Below are 23063 nucleotides of genomic sequence, written 5' to 3'. Positions count from 1 at the left end.
TTAAAACAAACACTAGGAGGTGCATGATCATGCATTCGCCTTCCTGCGATCCTCTAAGATACTTGAAACATAATACAAAATTGTTGTAACGACCCGAAATTCAAGAGCAAAAATTTCTTTTAATAAAACATTACTTTAAGCAAAGTCATCATTCCAAAACATAATCAGAGTATTAATTTTCAAAACACATGTTCATTATCAGAGTAAACATTCCCAGGTTGTCTAATCTATGGTGTGTGCCATGCGATCACCTTGAGCTCTTCCCTCCGCTACCGGAAGTACCTGAAACCAAAACTGAAAACCGTAAGCACGAAGCTTAGTGAGTTCCCCACCCTACCACATACCACGCATAATCACATACTGCACATAATGGGCCACGCCCGCTATCATGGGCCTCGCCCCCTGCCTCGGGCCTCGCCCGCTATAACGGCCTCGCCTGGCTTTGAGCCCCATTCGGATACATATCTGTTTCACTTAGGCCTCGCCCGCCAACAAATAATAACACATAAACATATCACAACACATAAGCTAAACTCATACGACTAATCCTGTCCTAAGGCCTCGCCTATCCTATGCCTCGCCCCTGTCCTGCTACTGATGAGCCATGGAACCCCGTCCACGCTCCTACTGGTAGTGAGATACGGGCCCAATCCACTCTCACTCCTTCCCTAACTTGGGCCTCGCCCCTTTTCTGCTACTAATGAGATATGGAACCCCATCCACACTCTGCTATTGGTGAGATACGGGACCTCGCCCACACTCACCTCCCTACCAGGCACATACATGTATCACACAGACAACAAGTATAAACTATCATATAAACAAATCCTTGGGCACCCGCCCACTATTAATGGACCTCGTCCTGAATATCATACTAGCATACTATGCCTAGGGCTGACCCCCGGGTCTTCTACTCATAACTACATGGGCCGGCATTGTAGCCTTAGACCCATTCACACAAAGGGAAACTCACCTGCACTAGCTGAACTTGCTGATGATCTCACTAGTTGCTGCCCTGCAACTCACTGAACTCCTGCTCCCCTTGCTCCCCGAACTACCAATATCAATGCAACCTGAGTCTAACTGACCCCCGAAAGACAACCAAGTCAACCCTGTTCAAGGTCAAAGTCGTGGTCAAGGTCAACCTTCCAGGTCAACCCTACTCGCCGAGTCACCCTACTGACTCGCCGAGTCACCCTACTGACTCGCCGAGTTCATATAGATAGAATCCTTCCCTTCACGTCTCGACTCGCCGAGTCAATCCATGACTCGCCGAGTCTACCGATTTATGAGTCCTGACCTATCTAACTCACCGAGTCTCCACCCGACTCACTGATTCGAGTCTCAGCTCGAAGGGTTTGGGGTTTCGCAACCTGACTCACCCAGTCCAAGAACAGACTCGCTGAGTAGAAGGCAATCTTCATCTGACTCGACGAGCTGTTCATCCCACTCGTCGAGTTGCTCTTACTCTTCATGCTACTCACTGAGTCCACTCAAAGGACTCGCTGAGTCCATTCAAATCCCCTTACATGCAGAGGACTTTTGAGTCATGCATGGACTCCAAACTGTAGATCTACCCTTCCCAAGCCTATTCCTCACGTAAAATTAAGGTTTTCTTTCCTTTCTTGTCCTTCTAGACTTTAGGTGTTACAATTGTAAGCCTAAAGCTTAGTGAGTTCCCCTAAAATACCAAGAAACAATAAATAAATTATATACAATAACAGCATGCAATGGGTCCACAACTAACTTACAAGATTACCCATGAGCCCACAACATAATTATGGCTTGCCCTCAACCTACAGCTTATGTCTAGCTTGCTCATCGACCAACTAAGCCCTTAGTACGAGTCTAGCATGCCCTTCTTAACCCTTATCTCCTATCCGGAATGCTCAAGAGGCTTCAATATGAGTCTGGCATGCCCTCCCCGACCCTCATCTCATATCTGGATTTCTCCAGGGTTTGTTGGATATCGCACGGAGCAGTACCAAGTCAGCGTAACCCATGAAATATGTTGACGTATAACAAATAAAAACATACACAAATAATTAGATAAAATCATAGGTAGTCCTACAAATCTACCATACTAACATATCAAACTAGCATGCATATTTATTCCATACTCGACATATCAACACATATCAAATTATCAAACCTATGGGCCAGCCTTGGTGCCTTCGACCTGTAAGTATAGTGAGGAAAACTCACCTCACACTGCTGAATCACACCGAAACTCTCCGACTGCTGGCTCACTAAATGCCCACACTATTACAACAAAATAATCGTCCAATTAATAATTGGATTACAAACCTTAACTAATAGTCCATAATTAGGGTATAAGGTCACTTTACCGTTTCCCTAGTTGGACTAAGACCCAAGCCCAAATCTTGATAAAAAAAAGCCCCAAAACTAAGTAATCACTCAAGGTCCATATTCGGGCCAATTTTCCAAATTAGCCCCCCAAACTCCTACTTGGGTCTCACCCTCAAATAGCGCTGCTGACCATCTACGCCTAGCGTATGCCCTGGAACGCCCAACGTACGCGGTGGCCATGCAAACCTTCTAATAAGAGCTTAATTCATTCATTCCCAACGTCCAATTTTTAGATATAAGTCCATGAAGGTGCTCTTAACCATAAAGTTTCCAAATTTATGGTTATGCATGCATCATTAAGACCCAAAACCAACCTCTTAGATAGTCTTAACTAATAAAGACCTCTACACTTTGCATGCAAGCACTAAGTGAGTCAAGAAAACAATTTTATGACTTAACACAACTCAAATCTTCTGAAAAGGAAGTTCATTTGGTCTTAGAGTAGCATTTACTCATTAAAGCTAAGAAAAGAGATAAAACTCATAAAACACCATATGTCTAGATCTCTAAGAAATACAAGTAAAGTTCAAGGATTTATACCTTCTGGAGTTTCCTAAAGAGATGAATATCTTAGATCTACAAGCTTGAATCCCATACCAAAGCTTCTCAAAGAATCCTTTTTTCTTTCTTCAACACCAAGAACACACACACACACATTCAAGCTCAACACACACAAGGGTTAAGGATTGCAAGATCATCTCAAGGATGGTAGAGGCTGAAAGGGTGAGGGAAATGGGGTTATAAGGGGGATTATATAGGGCTCAACCCTAAAAATTAGGGTTTTCAACATCTGATGAGTACGCCCCGTGTACGTTGATGTATGCCCAGCATCGCCCTAGTAGCCTAAAAATTAAGGTTTTCCATAATTCGATTTTCTCTCTCTAGAATACTTATTTGTACATCATTCTCTCTCTAGAATCTGACTAATATTCACTTTCTCTCTCTAAGGATCTCTTTGATTATCACTTTCTCTCTCTAGAAATTTTTCTAGTTTTTCTGATCATGGTGTATTTGGCTTATGATTCTTGGGTTGTGATCATTGAAGGTGACAAATATAAAGTCAACAAAAATCACTTCTACGGGTTATTGTTGAAAGGCGGATTGATTGCATGTGATATTATCGTTTGTTATGGAGGCTTGAAAGATGATCATGGAAGATTGATATTTCAACCACCTTCAAAGTTTGTATGTTTAATCAAACTCGTTATGTCCATATGTGCATGTTGTGAAGATCAAAATGAAGAAGAAGAAATAGATTTGTTTAAGAAGAAATTCATTTCTTTTATTAAAGACCCGAATGATATTTTTGCTCTTAAGTTTGTTGAAGTTCAAGACTATGGAGATCAATGTGATGTTCTTGAAGTTCATGATAAGAAGATTCAAGTTGATTTTCATGAAGATGAAAAAGTTATTTGCTCAATTAGAGCTCAAACTGAAGATAATTTTTGCTCTTGTGATTCGTTTGAAGGAATGATTCATTATCGGAAGCCGTTAATCCAAGAAATTCACAAATATCAAACTCCAAAAGATTTAATTTCAAACTTGTCAAGTTGAAGTTGTCAAGAATGAAGGTGTTCTTGAAATCAAATCTTCAAGATGCAAGAAGATGAGAAAAAAATAAGAAGAAGAAGATCAAACGTAAAAACAAGCGGGTTTACTCACAAAAATTGTCAAATGTTGTTGTGAATCTGAAATCCATGAAGCAAGTTTGGGTTCCAAAGCAACAATCTCCAAGTGTTGCATTGAATTTGAAGTCAAAACTCAAAAGTGATGTTGGTTCTTATGAAGATGTTCTTGGATCGTTGAAGAACACGAAGAACGAGTTGTACAATACACACCATGGATGGTACAATGTTCAAATTAGAAATTTTATGTTTCAACAAAAGAACTAAGATCTTTTAAATTTGATTCGTTCGTTGCAAATGAAACTCGAATCATTAAAAAGGTATCTCAAATTCTCAAATGGATTCCAAAACATCCATGATTTCGATTTGTGCTTTGCGTTTTTCATTTTTGATCAATTTGTTTTGTTGGATCTAATCCGTTTCAATCCCTTTGTTGATCCAACAAAAAAAATTTAGATCAAGCCCAAAACAAAATCACTTTTGTTTTGATTAAATCTTGAGCCCAATCAAAATTTTTTACTGTTCATCGACCCAAACTGAAGCCCAATTTCAATTCATTAGTACTATTCATGATCCACTTATTGTGACCAAAATGTTAATTTGGTCACTATTTTTTTAAGCCCAGTTAATTTGATCACTTGATCCGATATTGTGGAATAAATTCACATTGTTTTTCATCAGTTGACATCTACACACGCATCTCTTGGCTGTACCATTGAATAATCATGTATTTTCATTTGGATGAACTTGATCAAGAACACATGAATGCGATGAAGAACGGTTGGATAATCATATTTTGATAAAAAATTTGTTGTTTGAATCATCAATTTCTTGTTTGTTGATTGTTAACTTCGAAAAGTCAAACTGAGAAAAAGTCAAGGGTAAATGACACAAAAAAACACTCTTTTTACACAGAAATTCGATTTTGACACCGTGTTTTTTTTTTGTGTCAATTTTGACACTGTGTTTTCCAATTTGTTACAATTCTGACCACTTGACCGGTTAACCAGGTTACATGCTGACGTGGCATAATGATGTGTCAGTTTTGATGACGTGGCATGCTGACATGATATGTTGATGTGTCAAAATTAATTTTTTTTCCACAAAAAACACTAAGTTTTCATTTTTTTTTTTATTTTGACACTAAGTTTAATTTTTTATTTCAATTTTGACACTATGTTTTTTTTGTTCCAATCGAACATCATTTATCAAATTTTGTTAAATTTTTGCTATTTTCCATTTGATACCGTATAAATATATTTTTTTTCTATTACATTTTAAACCGTATAAACATATTTTTTTTGTTTAAAAACCACATTTTATTTAAATACAATGTGTTTTTTTTCTTACATTCAAAACATTAGTTATATCATGAGAATCAAACTAACCATAAGCTTCTAATAAGATGTAAAAATTTGATGGGTTGCAAACTTGATATCCGAGTTTTGATCGACTACACGCCTCCAAACCTCCAAACACATTTTAAAGTTGCATATTTAATACAAAATACAATATTTATATAACTACTACATATTTATACATAAAAATATGGTTTGAGTGTAAAAAAATGTATTTATACAAAACTATGGTTTTTAAATGAAAAAAAAACCATATTTATACGGTTTAAATGTATTAAAAAAATATTTATACGGTTTCAAATAGAAAATTGTCAACATTGAACAAAATTGGAAAAAATGATGTTTGATTTGGAACAAAAAAACATAGTGTCAAAGTTGAATGAAAAAATTAAACATAGTGTCAAAATCGAAAAAAAATTGAAAACTTATTGTTTTTTGTGAGAAAAAAAATTCAATTTTGACACGTCAGCATATCATGTCAGCATGCCACGTTATCAAAACTGACACGTCATCATGCCACGTCAGCATGCAACCTGGTTAACCGGTCAAGTGGTCAGAATTGTAACAAATTGGAAAACACAGTGTCAAAATTGACACAAAAAAAAACACGGTGTCAAAATCGAATTTCTGTATAAAAAAAATAGTGTTTTTTGTGACATTTACCCAAAAAGTCAAAGTCGATGTTCAAGTGATGATTTTGTGAATTAAATGTTGAAATTGGTTAATACAAGTTGTGTTGAGGTTATGGATGTCGAAAACAAGTCTGATTTAGGATCCAATTTTGAAAATCGGATGATTCTATGTTCTTGATGTCGAACACAATAGATGAGTGTTGTTCGATACTTGAGTGTTGATTTGTAAATTAAAGTCTTTATGCGGTTAACAATGATTTCGAAATATGGAGTCTTGATGTTGAGAAGAATGGATTTCAACATATTGTGTTAATTTTAGTGTTGAATCAAACTTTGATGTCGAAGTGATTTGGACTGCATGTTTTTGAATTTCACATCTATTGTTGTTTTTTATGTCAAGGTGACGACCAGAAATGACGAATTGATGGACTAATCTTTTGAAATAGGAAGAAGTTTTTGAAACCGAATTTGATTTTGGTTGTTGGTTGTTAGTCGATGATCAAATCGCTTGAAGTTGTGATGCCGATTTTGGTTTATGGGTGTTCTGAGGCAAAAGATTTTCGTTGTCGATGTTGATTTTAATCAATGGTTGTAAGCTTCATTTTGGAAGTCCTTTACTGAACATCAATATCGTAGCTTCCTAACTATTGATTCGAGAGATTGATTTGATTTTGATTTCAAGGATTTGAAGTCGATGGGTGATAGTTGGGAACGAATTGAGAATAACGAATCGATGGTCAGTTTGGTTAATGTTTTGTTAACAAATTAAATTGAGAAGTGTTGGAATCCAAAGTCGAGTAGGACTTGGAGACCAACCTAGTTTTTAGGAAATAAATAACAAGTCGGTTTCTAGTTTCCTAATTGTAGTCTAATTACAAGTCGGTAGTTAGGATTATATATACATTGTTTTAGGTCGAGCCATGATCATTGGAAAAACATTGTAATATTGTGAGTTTTTTAGAGTGTTTCTCATATAATCAAAGAGTTATTTTGATTAAAACAATCGTGTTTACATATTCCAATCTTTAATTGGTATCAGAGCTTAGGTTGAGAAGCTGTGAGATCGATTTGTACCTGTTGACGAGTTAGGTCAACATGATAGATACAGGGGGAGAAGGAGAAGCTCCGGTGAGAGTGAAGGAGGTTGGGACAACCACAGTCACATGTCCGATGCTTACATCCACCAATTACACTGTATGGGCAATGCGTATGAAAGTTGTCTTGCGTATCCACAAAGCCTGGATTGTGATTGATCTAGGAACCGAAGTCAACGAAGAGAAGGATTGTCTCGTCATGGGTCTATTGTACCAAGCCCTACCAGAAAACCTCATAATGCAGATTGGAGATCAGGATTCAGCCAAGAAATTGTGGGATGCTATTAGAGCATGTAATGTGGGCACAGATAGAGTTAAAGAAGCGAGATTACAAACCTTGATGTCGGAATTCGATCGTCTGAAGATGCTCGAGTCAGAAACAATCGACAGCTTTGCAGGAAAGCTGTCCGAAATCGCGTCTACATCGTCGGCATTAGAAGAAACGATTGAGGAATCAAAATTAGTGAAGAAATTCCTCAAATCATTACCCAGAAACTTCATTCACATCGTTGCATCTCTTGAACAGGTACTAGATTTAAACGTAGTGGGTCGATTGAAGGCATATGAAGAAAGAATAAGGGAAGTCGATACTGGAGAAGAACAATCGAGGGCTCTATTTGCCGAAAAATCGACGAGAGATGGAGGTGGGTTGTCGGCTGGTGGGGATAACTCATCGGGAATGAAGGGAAACTGGAAAGGATCGAATAGGTTTAATAAAGCGAATGGTTTTAATAGGACTGATGGGTCAAGTGGATCCGGATCTGGAGGGTCATATGGGTCAGGCGGGCCCAAAGGAAATAATAATTTTTCTCAAAGTAATCGGCCCATTAAACAGTCCAATTCTGATTTATCTCAACCGAATTGCAAAAAATGTAATTTTTGTTGCGACAAAAATCGGAAAAATAGAGACCGATCTAAGGTGATTTGTTTTCGGTGTGACAAACCGGGTCACTTTGCGTCTGAATGTCTGGAACGACTCCAAAAATTACGAGAAGGTGATTTTTCAGAACGTGACGACAGCAACGAATCCATGTTCTAAATACGGATTAGGTTGAAGAATTCTCTAGAAGGACTTAGAGATTCGGGGGTGATTGTTGGAATCCTAAGTCGAGTAGGACTTGGAGACCAACCTAGTTTTTAGGAAATAAATAACAAGACGGTTTCTAGTTTCCTAATTGTAGTCTAATTACAAGTCGATAGTTAGGATTATATATACATTGTTTTAGGTCGAGCCATGATCATTGGAAAAACATTGTAATACCGTGAGTTTTGAGAGAGTTTCTCATATAATCAAAGAGTTATTTTGATTAAAGCAATCGTGATTACATATTCCAATCTTTAAGAAGACCGTAGCGATGGTCGATGGTTCAACGCTAGATGGTTTGAGTCGATGGTTCGCCAATGGAATATATGCTTGAAGTTGTTCGCATATATGGCTGAAGTTGTAAAATTGAAATCGACATGAGATTGTGTTACTGAAAAAGCGAAGTCTGTGAAAGATTGAACGCTAAAGGCGAAGGATCGATTATTGATTCGATTTTGTCAATTTTGGAGTCTCAAAATTTTGATGTCGATGGCTAGTCAAAATGTAATGAAAAGCAAAGAACGAGGCTGAATTGATTTAGAAATTATTCAGTGTTTGAATGGCTTCGTCTCTGACTGATTAAGCAGGCGCTTTGTGTTGAGGAAAATACCCACTTCGTTGACGAATTCATGAAACTAAAAGCGAAGCGTGTAGGATTCGTTACCTGTATAACGAAGTGAATTGGGGAAGAAAGCAATTAAGTTTTGATTTTGGTCCTTACACTTTTGACGAACTGGCATAAATGGTCCAACTTTGACTTTGGAGTAAAAATGTTTAAAGAAGACTGATGGTTTCTCATTTAGTCCTGCAATTTTGATATTTTGTCAGAACTTACCCAACTTTGAAATTCTACTAACAATGCTGAGAAATGGAGAATTTTACGAGTTCAGTCCCTACAGTTAATGCAAATTTACACTTTATGCCCAGTTTCGTAAATGGGGTAGAGTTTCACATCTTAAGTTGTTTTTGGTGCAACGGGTCCCTGCAGAATTCTGAAAGTGAGAGTTTACCTAGTTTATCTATTTTCTTGCAATTCTCACCCAAAAGTAAAAAATTTTCATAGATTGAAATTTTTTCCAGGTTTGTCATGATTGTTTTTCCATGCAAGTTTTTTGTGGTTTCATTTTTGGCACACATCAAGGGGGAGTTCTGTGAAGATTATTCCTCGGACGCATTTCACCCTTAATGGGTTTTATAATCATTTTTGGTTATAAAAAGGGGGAGAATAAAGCATGTGTATTCGAAGCTTCGGGTATTTATTTGTGAATTTGAAGATTGGTATCATTTCGAGGGGGAGTTTGGTTTTGATTGCACGAGCTCGTTGGATATTGAAAAATAAAAGAAAAATAAAAAATAAATAAACGAGGGCAAAATGGTCTTTTTATGTCCGGAGGGATGAAGCGTGTAAATTTTAAAATAACGAGGGACGGTCCGAGTTAATTTTTAAAAATAAGGACTAAACGTGCATTTTGGTCCCCACACGAAGGACGATTCGTGTAATTTACTCTTTATATTAACAATTTGGTACTTTGCTGCAATTATATTGGTCTAATTTAAGTTATTTATTAAATGAACTAGGTTAAAACCCGTGGAATCCACGGGTTTTGATTTTTAATTGAATTTAAAAATAAATTATTTAATAAAATAATATTTCTTTAATTTAGAAAACTTATGAATTTTAATATTGTATTTTTAAATAACATTTTGATTCGTAAGTATTTAATTACAAAGTAAATGGTAAGTATTTAATGAGAAATGTAGATTTTTGAAAACCCTTAGGTTATAGACGATTGTTATTTCCTATGATTCGAATAAATATCAATTGACAAATTAAATAATAATAAATTAGTAAATAAATGGTAATTTTAAATCATGCCAATTAATAATTTACATATTTATGTTATTTGTCTTTAAGTTTATAACTTAATTCTATAATGTAATCAATATTTAATATGTTTTGATGATACTTATGACGAGTTGTATAGAAAAAAAAATTATCACTAATAGTATAGTAACAACTTTAAAACACGTAAGTTAGCATAAAAAGTACCCAATTTATTGCACTAAGAAGATACCTTCAAATGTCTATGGAGAGTTCGCATACCAATAAGCCTAATGCAAAATCAATTATAAGAATCAGATAAATCATGAGATTCTGGTTCAAACAAATTAGGTTAAAAACCTTTTGCTAGCGTCGATTGCAAATCAAGACAAAGGTTGTGAAATTGGAAGTGTTAATAAAATTCAACACATCCTTCCATCTATTGTTCATATTTCTTGATTACAAAACCAGGTAATGGAAATAAATTAAGATTTATAAACGTAAATATTTTAAAATTGAAGGTGTTACCTACGTAATTGTGGAGTAGTTCTTATTGGGATCAATACCTTCAGATTTGGGGGTAATGTGTTAGTCGTTTCCATCTCCTCGAAATCCCATTGATCTCTGAGCAAGACAAACAACACAAATGAAAGATTAATAAAACCAAGATTTAATTCAGATGAGTATTTAGAAGATGACGATGGTTTACAAAAAACTGTGACCTATTCAGAGGCGATTTGTTCAGCAAGATAACACGATACAGATAACATAGAGAAGAAGAAGAATTCAGGATTAAGCTGGTACATATATATATTTTTTTAAATATTAACGTATTTTAATCAAGTCTTATATTCTGGGTTTTTTTTAGGATTTCCGTTTCAAATTTTGCGAGATTTTTCGTAAATTTGATTGATTTGTTGTTTGAGTTTCCTAAATAATAATCATTTCAGTGTAAGACATTAATCATGATACATTATATTTTAATATTTTAATTTTAAAGTCTCTTAATGAACAGTTTATTTATTTATGTATTGGACCACTTTTTTTTTTTTTAATAATTTGGCTCTATTTTTATTTTTAATTAGTTTTTTAATAATCTGTTTGTTTTTGTGTTGTTGATTTGTGAGTCTTTCTGTATACGTGTACATCCACCTCTTCAAAAATCTATTCGTGTCAACACATGCTCTTCCAAACTATACATCATTACTTTCTATGTTGTCTCCCACTTTTCCTCTTTTCTTCGTCCTTCCTCCCCCAGTGGAACCACCGACTTCAGTTCTTGCCACAAGATTTCCCCATGAGTTCTCTCAATTCCTTTGGTTGTTGGAGCTGATATTGGCTGTTCGGTTTTAGGAATTCCTAATCTGTTGGATTTCTATGCTCTATCTCTTCCACTGTTCCTCTTTTCTTCGTCCTTCGCCCCCCCCCCCCCCCCCCCCCCCGGTAAAACCACCAATCGGCTCCATCGTGATACCAGTAGTGAACAGGCTTCATGAACTTCTTCAAGCCACTAACTTCAGTTCTTGCCACCAGCTTTCCCGGTGGGTTCTCTCAATTCCTTTGGTTGTTGGACGTGATATTGGCTGTTAGATTTTGGGAATTGCTAATATGTTGGATTTTTAGTGCAGTTGCTTGGGAAAATCGGTACTTGACGACCACCGCTTTTTACACCGACCACTGCATCGCAGTTCCTGTCTTCCAATCAGCTATTCACATTTATAGAGACAAAAGTGGGAACCTCCTTCAAAAGATAGTCAGGGTTAGTAGCGATTCTTTGTTCATCTATTTTAGGGCTTTTTTCTGCTTATTAAAATCAAATTCGGAGACTTCGTTGTGTGATTTGCATGCGCTCTGTAAATGGTTCCCTGTCGATGGTCTAGCCATACGTTCACCGACATCTCCATTGTATTCGATGAAATATATGTTGTTCATTTTCCTGTTGAGCAAACTGTGCCAATGGTGATAGCAATTGGATTCAGTCCTTGTGATTACATATATGATTCTTCATTGGATCATGGAAACCTAAGAGTTGAAACATTGTTACAAAAATTAGAAGAGTTTGTGATTAAAGATGAAGAGCTTAATAAGCAAGAATCAGTTGATAGAATTGGATCTACTTTGCTTTCAGGATATCTTTCAATGGCACTGTGTTGTATCCTTTTTCATAATTTCCACCATTTTGTGTTTATCTTATGTTTTTTTAGCATGCATCCTACTTTCATTTCTTTTTATCACAACATTTTATTATTTTTAATATATAAAAAGATTGTTTAAAATAACAACAATGATTAGACATACAAAGAGTATTTCGTTCTGGATCAATTCATCCACAATCTCGGGTGATTCATAATTCTTCTGCATTCATCAATTAGTTTATAAATTATAATATAAAAATTACCTATTAATTTAATTACTCTGATAAGTAATGACAGATTTTGTGTTTACATGGATCACAAGATGGACCTCGAGAGTATGTCTCTCAACTTACTTTCTTCTTTTTTTTTTTAATTTCTTTTTTCTTTTATTCTAACAAAAAGATTTTATATTTTTCAGATATGTTGCTATTATGAATTCAATTTTTTCTACTCAAAGATCAATGGTGCGTATACATTCATGTGTTATTGGGTCACAACATTCTGCATTCCTGCAACAGGTGAGTAAATTACAAATTTGTCCCTTTGTTTATCTGCTAAATTGACCATTATGCCCTTACTTGAATATATATTGTTGTTATATGATTTGCAGGCTTCTTATATAACTGGAGCTGTATATCTAACAGTATGTAACAGTATGTTGAAATATTCCACCCTGACATTTCTTTAAAAAAAAACTAAATTAAATTTAGACTATACTTTTTTTATGCATATAGTATTTGCAACAGTTTTGCATTCAGGAAACTTCTAACAACTCCCAAAACATGTTGGTGTAGATTTTCGTGCTTCATAAGTTATTTATTTATTTTTTATTTTTTTATATATATTATTATTTATATGATATAAAGTAAATTTTATTTAATTATTCGAAAAACGATCAAGTGTTTTTGACTGGTTTTCTGAAATTTGAAAAAAAATCATACACGTTGAAAAAATAATGATATGAAGTGTCTAATGTTAAAAAAATGTTTAAAATGTCCAAAACTGGCAGAAAATTAAAGTTGGATGCTAAAAGAGTTTGATGTTGAACATAAACACACACGCAGTAAAACACATAAGAGCTAACTGTTAAAGTACATTGTTGTAAATTAGATATGTTTAATATTAAAACGTTATAAAATACAAATTTCATTTTTTTCAAAATAAAAGCAACACACACAAATATAAACAACTAATAACAAATATAATAAATTATGAGGAAATATATTACGCACATAGAAAGAGAAGATCAAAAAACCACACATAGTAAAACGCACAAAAATCACACACTGTAAAACGAACAACGTAATATGAAAACACACACACACACAGAAGGAGAAGAACACAAAAAGAAACAAAAACAAAAAGAAAGAATTTAAACTAGTTTTTAATATACTTACCTGATAGATTGAACTCTTGTGAATGAACGAACATGTGTATTTTCAAAGACAAAGAAGCCAAAGGAATTTGAAATTTCGAACATAAAAATCTTTATTTGGTGTTTGGGTTTTATAACTGAAATAAAAAAAGGAGATTTTAGTCAACAAAATTCATTAATTGTGGTGGAATTCAAACGCAATCCAGGGTTGCATTCCTTTTATCATAGATGCATATTTGGTATAAGGTAAGAGGAATAAATTCAAAAAATAATTGCAGATTTTAAGGGATATAATATATTAAATGTGTTTAAAAACTAAAAATGCTGACATATAGGATACTATGATTATGGATGGGATGAATGACTACGTGATGAATGAATTGAGAGTATGCAAGAAGAATTCAGATGATGCATGATTTCAATGAGGATGCAGGATTTCAATGCGTGATGAAGAAATTGAGATGATTATATTACTTTACTATCAAATTATATTAGTAGTAAATATTAAATTTGGTTTTTTTTTTTTTTTTTTTTTGGAGGGATTCGAATGGAATGATGTATACAGAGTATCTTACAACTTACAATCTTATAAATCGGGAAGGAGGTATATCAACCCAATGCTTATTCCAATTAGAATAACCAAACTTCCATATTTTATTGGATATGATGAATTTGAAATTTGAATTTACGATTTCTGCATATTATTTTGAATTATTATTTGGAAATCTTTCATCTACATTAACAAATCTATCTTCGGTATATTTTTCGGATTTATTGAATGACTGTATATGAATATGATCTGGAGGGCAGTTTTGTAAATGTAGATGAGGTAAAGACTCGTGAAAACACGATTTAAGGCTGCTGGGAGATTGACACGTGGACAGATTCTACTTATTTTAGGATAGGGGATGTAGTTGAGACTGTTTGGGGTATTGTTGAAGTTTGTTAATTTTCAAAATCACAGTGGCTTCTTCTTTCTTACGTTTCGTCTATTCCAGATTCCATGTTGTCACACATAAACACATAAGTACGCTACAAGAGCGGCTCCAAAACTAGGGTTTTTTTCACATGTCTCTGATTGGTTCCTTGATTTCTATCTGGTAAATTAATTTGATATTATATTTTGCTAAAACCAGATCCTGGACATTATGAAATCATGTGATTGTGTTACATGAGCTTGACTTATGATGTTGTTGAGCAGCAATTGGTGTTTTTTTTTTTCTATTTCTTATAATACTATTATGGTTACCGTCTTGTAATCAATAACAAATCCAAATTTTAATGCAGATTGGAAATAAAGATGCTATCGAGAAATATCATTGTCGGACGTAAGTATTATGATTTGTTGTTGCATGATTGTGCTTGAATCTTCATTGGATTATTGTCTAAGATGTGGTTGAATTTTTGTTGAAGTTTCTGTGATTTTCGCCATCAAATATGAATTCAATAGGGGATATTTTGGTAATATGGATGAACTCAAACAACATGGCCGTAAGGTAAGACTGGTTTTAATAGATTATTAAAGCAAAATATGAGTTGTTTACTTGAATAAACGTAATTTGGTCATGTCATTTGCAGATTGTCATGAAAAATAAGGTTATAATTTCAGGAAAGCTTTGAAGCTCTCTCAGCTAGAAGTAAATTACTCAAATGGCAAATGTTTCAAACTACCAATCACTAATTTTGGAACCGACTATAACTCAACAAAAACCAATACCCTAAAACTGACATTCATGTGTTTTTCGGTACGCAACTTCACATGTTCTAATGTCATTGCCTTTGTCATTAATTTAGTAAAAGAAATCACAATGTAAAATCCTATTATGATGTTTTTGACTTTTTTTTTCATTCATGGATTATGCAATTGTTTGATAATATGTATATTTCAATAAATATATCAAGAAAATATCCAGCGTAAACTCCTCTCGCAAATGGTTTAATTCAAATCCGACCCCTGCAAAGCAGGGATACTTCCCTAGTTATAATTAATATACATATGAAAGCATAACTTGATTATGAATAGTGAACTTTGGGTCAAATTTACAAAATGGCCCCTAGATTTTGTTGAAGTAGACACTTTTGATCCATTTTTGAGTTTTTTTTATATATATTAAAGATTTTAGGGAATTGACCTAATTTACAAAAATGGTCCATAAATTTTGTTGAACTTGACAATTTTATATTTTTTAAGCGCTTATGAACATAAGAATTGGCCAAATTTACAAAACTGGTCCCTAGATTTTGTTGAACTAGACATTTTTGGTCCCATTGTTGATTTTTTAAATATACTAAAGATGTTAAGAAATTGGCCAAATTTACATAAATGGTCCCTAGATTTTATTGAACTTGACAAATTTTGTATTTTATATATATATATATATATATATATATATATATATATATATATATATATATATATATATATATATATATATATATATATATATATATAAGATTTTGGTATAGAATTTGCTTAAATTTTAATAAATGATCCCTAGATTTTGTTGAACTTGATACTTTTGGTTTATTTTTGTTTTTGATATATATTAAAGATTTTTGTGAGGGAATTGATATAATTTAAAGAAATGGTCTCTATATTTTGTTGAACTCGACACATTTGGTCCAGATTTGTTTAAAAAAAAAAAAACATTTTGGGCAAACCCGATATCACCTACTAGTTTAATGTAGGGATTGAAGGTTATACTTTTCCGCAAGACTAATTCTTCTTCTTCTTCAATTCTTATTTATTTATTTATTTTTTAATTTTTAATAACGAATGTGCAAATGGGTCGTTGCTGTTGACTTTGACCTTTATATATAACGACCATCAATCTTTGAATAAAGCATGAAAGTATTCAGCGCAATAGCTATTCCTTTCTTCTCTGATTCTGTTTTACTCAAACAGATTTCGCCGACCATCTCTCGCCGTTTACAGGCCGTCTCACCTCCGGTAGCGCTGTACTTTTCACCTATTGCGGTCGCCATTTACCTTATCAATCATAAATTCAGATAATAATCATTTGGTTGTTCATTAATAACAGGTGATTGTGATTTTAATTATTTCAATTACTTTTATTGATTTTTGTATACCAGTTAGGGTTCTACAGAGTCGAATATGTACTTCCTTAATTCCTCTCTATTTTCTAATTCACATACACGATTTTTTACATATGAGTATTTTTGAGTCTTAACAGTTAGCTAAACACCCATAGATGAACACGTTTTAATATGCTATTTTAAGAACTTTTATTGTTATATTCTATGAATCAGACTTTGTAATCAAAATCTTTGAAGAGGTGTGACTCTAGTTTAATATTCATATCATTTCGATGGATAAATTCAAATTTGAAAAGATTGTTCTTGCCAATATTACGGATATGTAAACAACCATGTCAAAAAACTTATATCTTTCTTGGGTTTGGATCTTTTAATTGTTTGATCTTATCTAGTGAAATTTGGGGATTGCCAATACGTTTTTGCAATTCCTTTCTTAGGATGTAATAGTGGATCCTGCAGTTGTTTGTAGAATGGTATTTGGTGTTGATTTGTTTGAGGATTGTTTAACTTAACTTTAGATGGAAATTGTTTAGACAATCTTAGGGATATCTGTAGTGGGTTAATCAGATCAAAGTATATTGGTCATTTCTGAAGCATACTGATTCACATGGAAAAGTCTTGAGGTGCATATGGTTTTAATAATTTAATTTAATTTTTTGTAGAGACACAATTGATGAAAGTGTGGGATTCAATAGCTAATTGAGATACACAAAGTCACGGGAAGAGTGAAGTGTCATCAACCCATAACTCATAATGGTTGTTCTATCTGAACTTTCTGAAGGGTCTTCATCTTCTTCATCAACTCATGGTCATAGATATGATGTATTTTTAAGTTTCAGAGGTGTTGACACGCGTCATGGTTTCACTAATCACCTTTATAATGCGCTTCTTCATGCCAATATCGGTACCTTCTTAGATGATGAAGAGATTGAAACCGGGGAAGATCTGAAACCAGAATTGGAGAGTGCGATTAAGTCATCTAGGGCTTCTGTTATTGTGTTGTCCAAAAATTATGCCACTTCCACTTGGTGTCTTGATGAACTGGTGTTGATCCTTGAGCAACGTGTGAAATCCAATCATGTTGTAATACCCATCTTTTATCATGTGGAGCCCACCCATGTCAGGAAGCAAACAAGTAGCTTTGGAGATGCAATGGAGAAACATAGGCAGAGGATGGAGGCAGAGACAGATGCAAATAAAAGAAGTAAATTGGCTCAAAAGATAGAAAAATGGAATAAAGCACTTATAGAAGTCCCTGATTTAAAAGGGAAGGATGTTAAGGATAGGTAACCACTTTCTTACCCATATTGACATACTTGTTTAAGATTGATTAATTAGTACATTCAAATTCAGCATAATCTTCTACTTATGCATTTCAATACGCCTCTTCATATTTATCAAATAAGCATACTTTTGATGCATTTAAATTTGGACAAAGATATGCTTGAAATTGAATCTAATTTTTGCAATTATGTGATCTCACAAATTAATTCATATTGGCCAGTTAAACCATCATGCTAACTTGAACACATTTGCTACGCATTTTTTTTATCTTATCACAAATTAGTTTATTTAGATAAATTATTTCAATGATTTTATATGCTTTTAATTAATAAACCAAATTTTGAACAGTCGTAATACATGAGCAAATTTTTATATCATTCTACCTTCAAACTATATCATCTTTTATTATGATATTCTAATGCTTTTACTTTGTAAGTAATAAATGTTAACTTATCACCATTCACCAAAAATTTGTTCATATTCATGCAAAACTATCGAGATTTATATAACCTTCCACATGGTTAGAAGTGCAAATACAATAATAGTTATGATACAAAAAATTTAATTATATAATAGCTTGTTATGATATAATGTTGATTTGGATCATTGAAAAAATTAAATCTCCAGTATGCCAGGTTGGAGGTGGAGTTTTCTAAATTATATGTTCTTGTTCTTACTAAAATTAAATTCCAGGCTAGAGGTGGAGTTTATTGATGAAATTGTCAAAAACATCTTCCGTAGATTACACATATCCTCAAGGTTTCCACTACCACAACTTATTGGGATGGAAGATTCCATTAACTTTGTCACTTCATGGTTGAAAGATGCATCATCACCTACTACAGATATACTCACTATTCTGGGTATGGGTGGGATCGGGAAGACATCTTTAGCCAAATATGTCTATGCGTTACATTCTCATGAATTTGACACAAGCAGCTTCGTTGAAGATATCAATAGGAAATGTGATGAGAAATCAAATGGGATGCTTGATGTACAAAAACAACTCTATAATGACATTTCAAAACCAAGTTCAGTTCAAGTTCTTGATGGTTCTATATACACCTCAATTATTGAGAATGTAGGAGCCCGTAAAAAGGTGTTTCTAGTTCTTGATGATATTGGTAGTATCGATCAGCTAGATAAGTTACTTGGAAGCAAAGGTTTTCACCCAGGAAGCAAAATTTTAATAACAACAAAGGACGCATGGTTGACACAGAGTAGTTCACCATTCAAAACGAACATTAAACCCAAGTATGCAGAGCACAAGGTTAAAGGCTTATCTACGATCGAATCACAAAAACTTTTGTGTTATCATGCATTCATGTGCAACGATCCCAAGGCAGGTTATGAAGAGGTATCAGGAAAGCTAGTGAAGTATTGTGAAGGACATCCAATGGCGCTTAAAATTCTAGGTAGGTCTCTACATAATCGAGATGTAACTTATTGGGAGGGGTACATAGACCGACTAAAGAAAGAAAATCATTCCCCTATAAATACAGTCTTGAGAATGAGTTTTGACTCTTTGCCGTCAGAAAATGACAAGGAGTTGTTTAAGCATATTGCTTGTATCTTTTTTGGAATGGATAGATATGTTACTGTAACAATATTAGAGGCATGTGATGTAGAGACAAGATCAGGGATCACGAATCTTATTGACAGAGGCCTTCTTAGTATCGGATGGAATAAAGAATTGACGATGCATCAATTGGTTCAGGAGATGGGAAGATTTGTGGTACGTGAAGAATCACTTTACAATCCATGGGAACGCAGTCGAATATGGGGTCATGACTCATTCAGAGCGCTGAAACAAAAAAAGGTAACATGCTTGTTTAAAGCAATTTGTATTTCTATATACATGTTTAACATTTTAAAATAATTTTGTATCCCTTTCTTCTTAGAAAATGGAAAATGCTCTAGGCCTCACCCTTGACATGGGAATGCTTGAGAAAGAGAAGTTACATGGATCACTTGAGTTGAAAACAGACGCATTGAGTAAGATGGATAGGCTAATGCTTCTACAACTCAATTATGTTCAAATAACAGGCTCTTACAAGAATTTTCCAGAAGAATTAAGATGGTTGTGTATGCATGGGTTTCCTTTGAAGTCTATACCTTTAGACTTACCGGTGGAGAATCTGGTTGCTCTTGACATGTCATATAGCAATATTGAATCATTTGGGATTTTTTATAGCTATCCGGAACGACTTCATAAGAGGCTAAAGGTAACTTATCTCTATGTATTACTAGATCTTCTATGTCGAGTTGATAAAATTCATTAATACTGTAACTTATCTTTTTTTTTTTTAAGCAATTGATTGGATCGTGCTCAAAAGACAAAACGTTGCTTGGATCATTGAAGATTCTTAATTTAAGTTTTTGTGAACAACTTCGTAGTCTTGGTGGCTTTGACCACCTCCCTAAACTTGAGAGGTTGATACTTAAAGGTTGCATTGGTTTGCTTGAGATTTGTGAATCAATTGAGCAATGTCATGAACTTGTCCACATTGATCTAAGCTACTGCAAGAAGCTTGAAAAACTTCCAAGAAGCTTAGGCATGTTAAAGAAAGTTAGAACACTATTGCTAAATGGTTGTTATTTCGGTGAATCTCAAATCAAGATTAGAGACATGGATTCATTGGAAATGCTCAAGGCGAACCACATTGGCATAAGTTCCATAACCTCTTCCTCCACCTTTTTCAAGGCTATACCACGTGATCCTAAGCTATTTTCGATTTTTTTACCGAGATCTTTAGTATCCTTATCACTTGCAAATAATAATTTATCCACCGAATCCTTTACCATTGACTTCAGTTCCCTATACTTTTTAAAGCTTTTGGTTTTGGATGGTAATCCTATAGTTTCCTTACCCAATAGTGTGAGAAGCCTTCCTAGGCTTGAGACACTTAGTATGGTAAATTGTACAACGCTGGCATCACTTGAGTATCCTCCACATACACTAAAATATTTGAACCTCGATCATAATTCTGTTTATAAGACTTTGCTACGAAAAGTTGTATTCGATCCACGAATGTCTCCACTCGAGTTCTTCATGAACTGGAAGACACCTGCGTCGTTTGAATTTGAAGGTGTTGTTAAAATTCAACCAATGGCAGGTGTTGAGGAAAAGGTATTACATTGTTTAGGCTGGACTAACCTAGACTTCATTAAAGGAAGGCACGTGACAACTTCTGTTAGTTATAGAGAACTAGAGGAATCCGAAATCCAGGTTTAGTCTAGTTAACCATATGTCTTTGTGTGAATATGTATGTATATATAATTAATGAAGGTGGTTGTATTTGGCAGATGTATTATGAATTTGGAATATTCAGCACAATTTATGAAGGCGAAGAGATGCCGAATTGGATTTCAGATAGAAGCATGGGGCCATCAATATCATTTACCATCCCATCATCTCTAAACAAGCTCAGAGGATTGAATTTCTGTTTTGTGCTGACACCCCATCATCAACATCGTATCCATGAGGTTCCAGTGATGAAAATTAGTAATATAACAAAGAACCTCACCTGGATATACCAACATTACATTGAGATAGTCAATATGGGTAGAAAGTGTTTGATGTTGTTAAGCCATTGGATGTTTGGTATGAATGAAATGGATGCTGGTGACCACGTTACTATTACTGTGAGGTTGGCACCAAGTGATGCAGTTACAAAGGAGTGTGGGGTGAGTTTTATGTATGATGATGGAGAAGAAAAAGAAGAAGAAGAAGATGTGTTGGGTTATTACAAGTCATGGAATCACATCATTGGTGGAGATCTTACCGCATTTCAGTTAACAACCGGGGAATACCTCCTAAGCAAACATCGATTTCTGTCGCCTAATATTGATATACCTTTTCCAAGCTATATGTTTCTGTGTGGAGAAGGAGCATGCTTGAAAGGTAGATGTCATTCTTATGTTAATACCTTTTATAGTATTTTAATTCGTATTTTGATTTTCTGCAATCATGTCAGATCTTTAATCTAATTTTTTTTTTTTAATTAGATGTGCTATTCTACTTCAAAGCTTTGTCCCAACGGAAGTCTAGCATACTGGAGGATGTCCCCTAAGGTACTACCCTTCGGGCGTTGTGGAATGAGAACGACTTTTTTGTAGTTTTGTTTTGTTTTTCTTGTATAACACAATGACGATATGGGCTGAAACTAAAATACGTATAATCTAGGCTGAAATTCGTATATTCTTTTAGCCTAATTCTGTTTTTCATGTTTATCACTTTTTTGGCCCCTCATTGGCCATAACCCAACGATTCATCACTCATGTTAATTGCAAATTTGTTTTACTTACGTGACTAAATAACCAATAACATAATAAGTAATTGAAAATCAACGAGTGATAAGTTGAGTAGGTTGTTAATTTTGCAAAATTATCATTGATCGGATTTCTTTTAAATGATGGTTAATTTGGATAACCTTTTTGGGAATTATAATTTTTATAACTCTTTTGTGATAAAGAATTAATATGGATTAATAAAGTTAAGGAGTAATTCGGCTAATAATAGTACCGTAATAAATTCAGATTTTATACACAAATGTTAAGGGGCCATTAGTTTTTTCTACTTGTATCCTGTCTGAATAGATGGCCCAGCCGAAAATTACTTAAATTGGATATAAGTTTAAATAAATCATTATTTTGTGTTAACATGTGTGTTACAACTCGACAGACATACGCAAAGGAAATTCATTTTGTGATGGAGCTTTTGTATTGGGTGTGTATGGTTAGCATTGTCATTGTAGCAAGGACTTTGGAGGTGATCGTTTTGACTACCATTTGGATGCTTTAGAATTACCGTAATAATGAGGTGTTCAAATCGTCTAAATTGAAGAGAAGTAGTATTTTTGAAAAGATTTTTATTCATTCTATTTGATTGGTTTTCTAATAAAAATGTTAAACAGTAATTAGACCATGTGGTTACAAAACCCTTTGACCTGTAATGCTTCTTAATTTTTTTTTATTTTTTTTTTCATTCTAGCTCCTTGCTAGTTGTTTTCAATAAAATTAAGAGTAAATTACACAAATGGTCCCTATAGTTTGGGGTAATTTGTGTGCTTGGCCCCTAACTTATTTTTTTAACTCAGAAGGTCCCTACTGTTTGTTTTTGTTATACGTTTGGTCCCCACTGTTTGTTTTTGTTATACGTTTGGTCATGTTTTACCTAAATGACTATTATTTAAATAGGGAAAAATGATGAGGTAGGTAAGGTAAG

General features: G+C 34.1%; 2 protein-coding genes across 4 annotated transcripts; both read left to right on the top strand.

The window, feature by feature from the left end:
- The first annotated feature begins 11435 nt into the window (after positions 1–11435).
- LOC145043245 (general transcription and DNA repair factor IIH subunit TFB4-like) lies at positions 11436–15334 on the top strand. The gene is made up of 10 exons (XM_078991830.1): positions 11436–11526; positions 11609–12137; positions 12278–12324; positions 12418–12455; positions 12539–12638; positions 12731–12763; positions 14035–14099; positions 14783–14823; positions 14909–14991; positions 15074–15334. Exons 2-10 carry the CDS (start codon positions 11843–11845, stop codon positions 15113–15115), a joined length of 744 nt encoding a protein of 247 aa, XP_078847956.1. The 5' UTR covers positions 11436–11526; positions 11609–11842; the 3' UTR covers positions 15116–15334.
- Positions 15124–22700, top strand: LOC145043222 (disease resistance protein RUN1-like). 3 transcript variants are annotated; one of them, XM_078991821.1, is made up of 9 exons: positions 15124–15240; positions 16401–16536; positions 17215–17838; positions 18530–19655; positions 19738–20061; positions 20148–21065; positions 21143–21740; positions 21845–21910; positions 22521–22700. In XM_078991821.1, the coding sequence occupies exons 3-8, from the start codon at positions 17306–17308 to the stop codon at positions 21907–21909; spliced, it is 3564 nt and encodes a 1187-aa protein (XP_078847947.1). In that variant the 5' UTR covers positions 15124–15240; positions 16401–16536; positions 17215–17305; the 3' UTR covers position 21910; positions 22521–22700. The 3 variants fall into 3 exon arrangements, with proteins under 3 accessions (XP_078847947.1, XP_078847932.1, XP_078847940.1); XM_078991806.1 differs by lacking the exon at positions 22521–22700 and having other exon boundaries at positions 21845–22037; XM_078991814.1 differs by lacking the exons at positions 16401–16536; positions 22521–22700 and having other exon boundaries at positions 15155–15240; positions 21845–22037.
- Positions 22701–23063: the final 363 nt, after the last annotated feature.

The sequence above is a fragment of the Lactuca saligna genome, chromosome 1 (genome assembly GCF_052625555.1).
Source record: "Lactuca saligna cultivar CGN05327 chromosome 1, ASM5262555v1, whole genome shotgun sequence".
Lineage (NCBI taxonomy): Eukaryota > Viridiplantae > Streptophyta > Magnoliopsida > Asterales > Asteraceae > Lactuca > Lactuca saligna.
The sequence above is the reverse complement of the archived record's forward strand: the minus strand, read 5'-3'. Positions and strand labels throughout refer to the sequence as shown.

Coding starts and splice junctions, on each gene's coding strand:
- LOC145043222 (XM_078991821.1), top strand. CDS start 17,306: ATGGTTGTTCTATCTGAACTTTCTGAAGGGTCTTCATCTTCTTCATCA. Junction 19,656..19,737: donor GAGCGCTGAAACAAAAAAAG/GTAACATGCTTG, acceptor CTTTCTTCTTAG/AAAATGGAAAATGCTCTAGG. Junction 20,062..20,147: donor GACTTCATAAGAGGCTAAAG/GTAACTTATCTC, acceptor TTTTTTTTTAAG/CAATTGATTGGATCGTGCTC.
- LOC145043245 (XM_078991830.1), top strand. CDS start 11,843: ATGGTTCCCTGTCGATGGTCTAGCCATACGTTCACCGACATCTCCATT. Junction 12,138..12,277: donor TCTTTCAATGGCACTGTGTT/GTATCCTTTTTC, acceptor AACAATGATTAG/ACATACAAAGAGTATTTCGT. Junction 12,764..14,034: donor CTGGAGCTGTATATCTAACA/GTATGTAACAGT, acceptor TTTTTTTTGGAG/GGATTCGAATGGAATGATGT.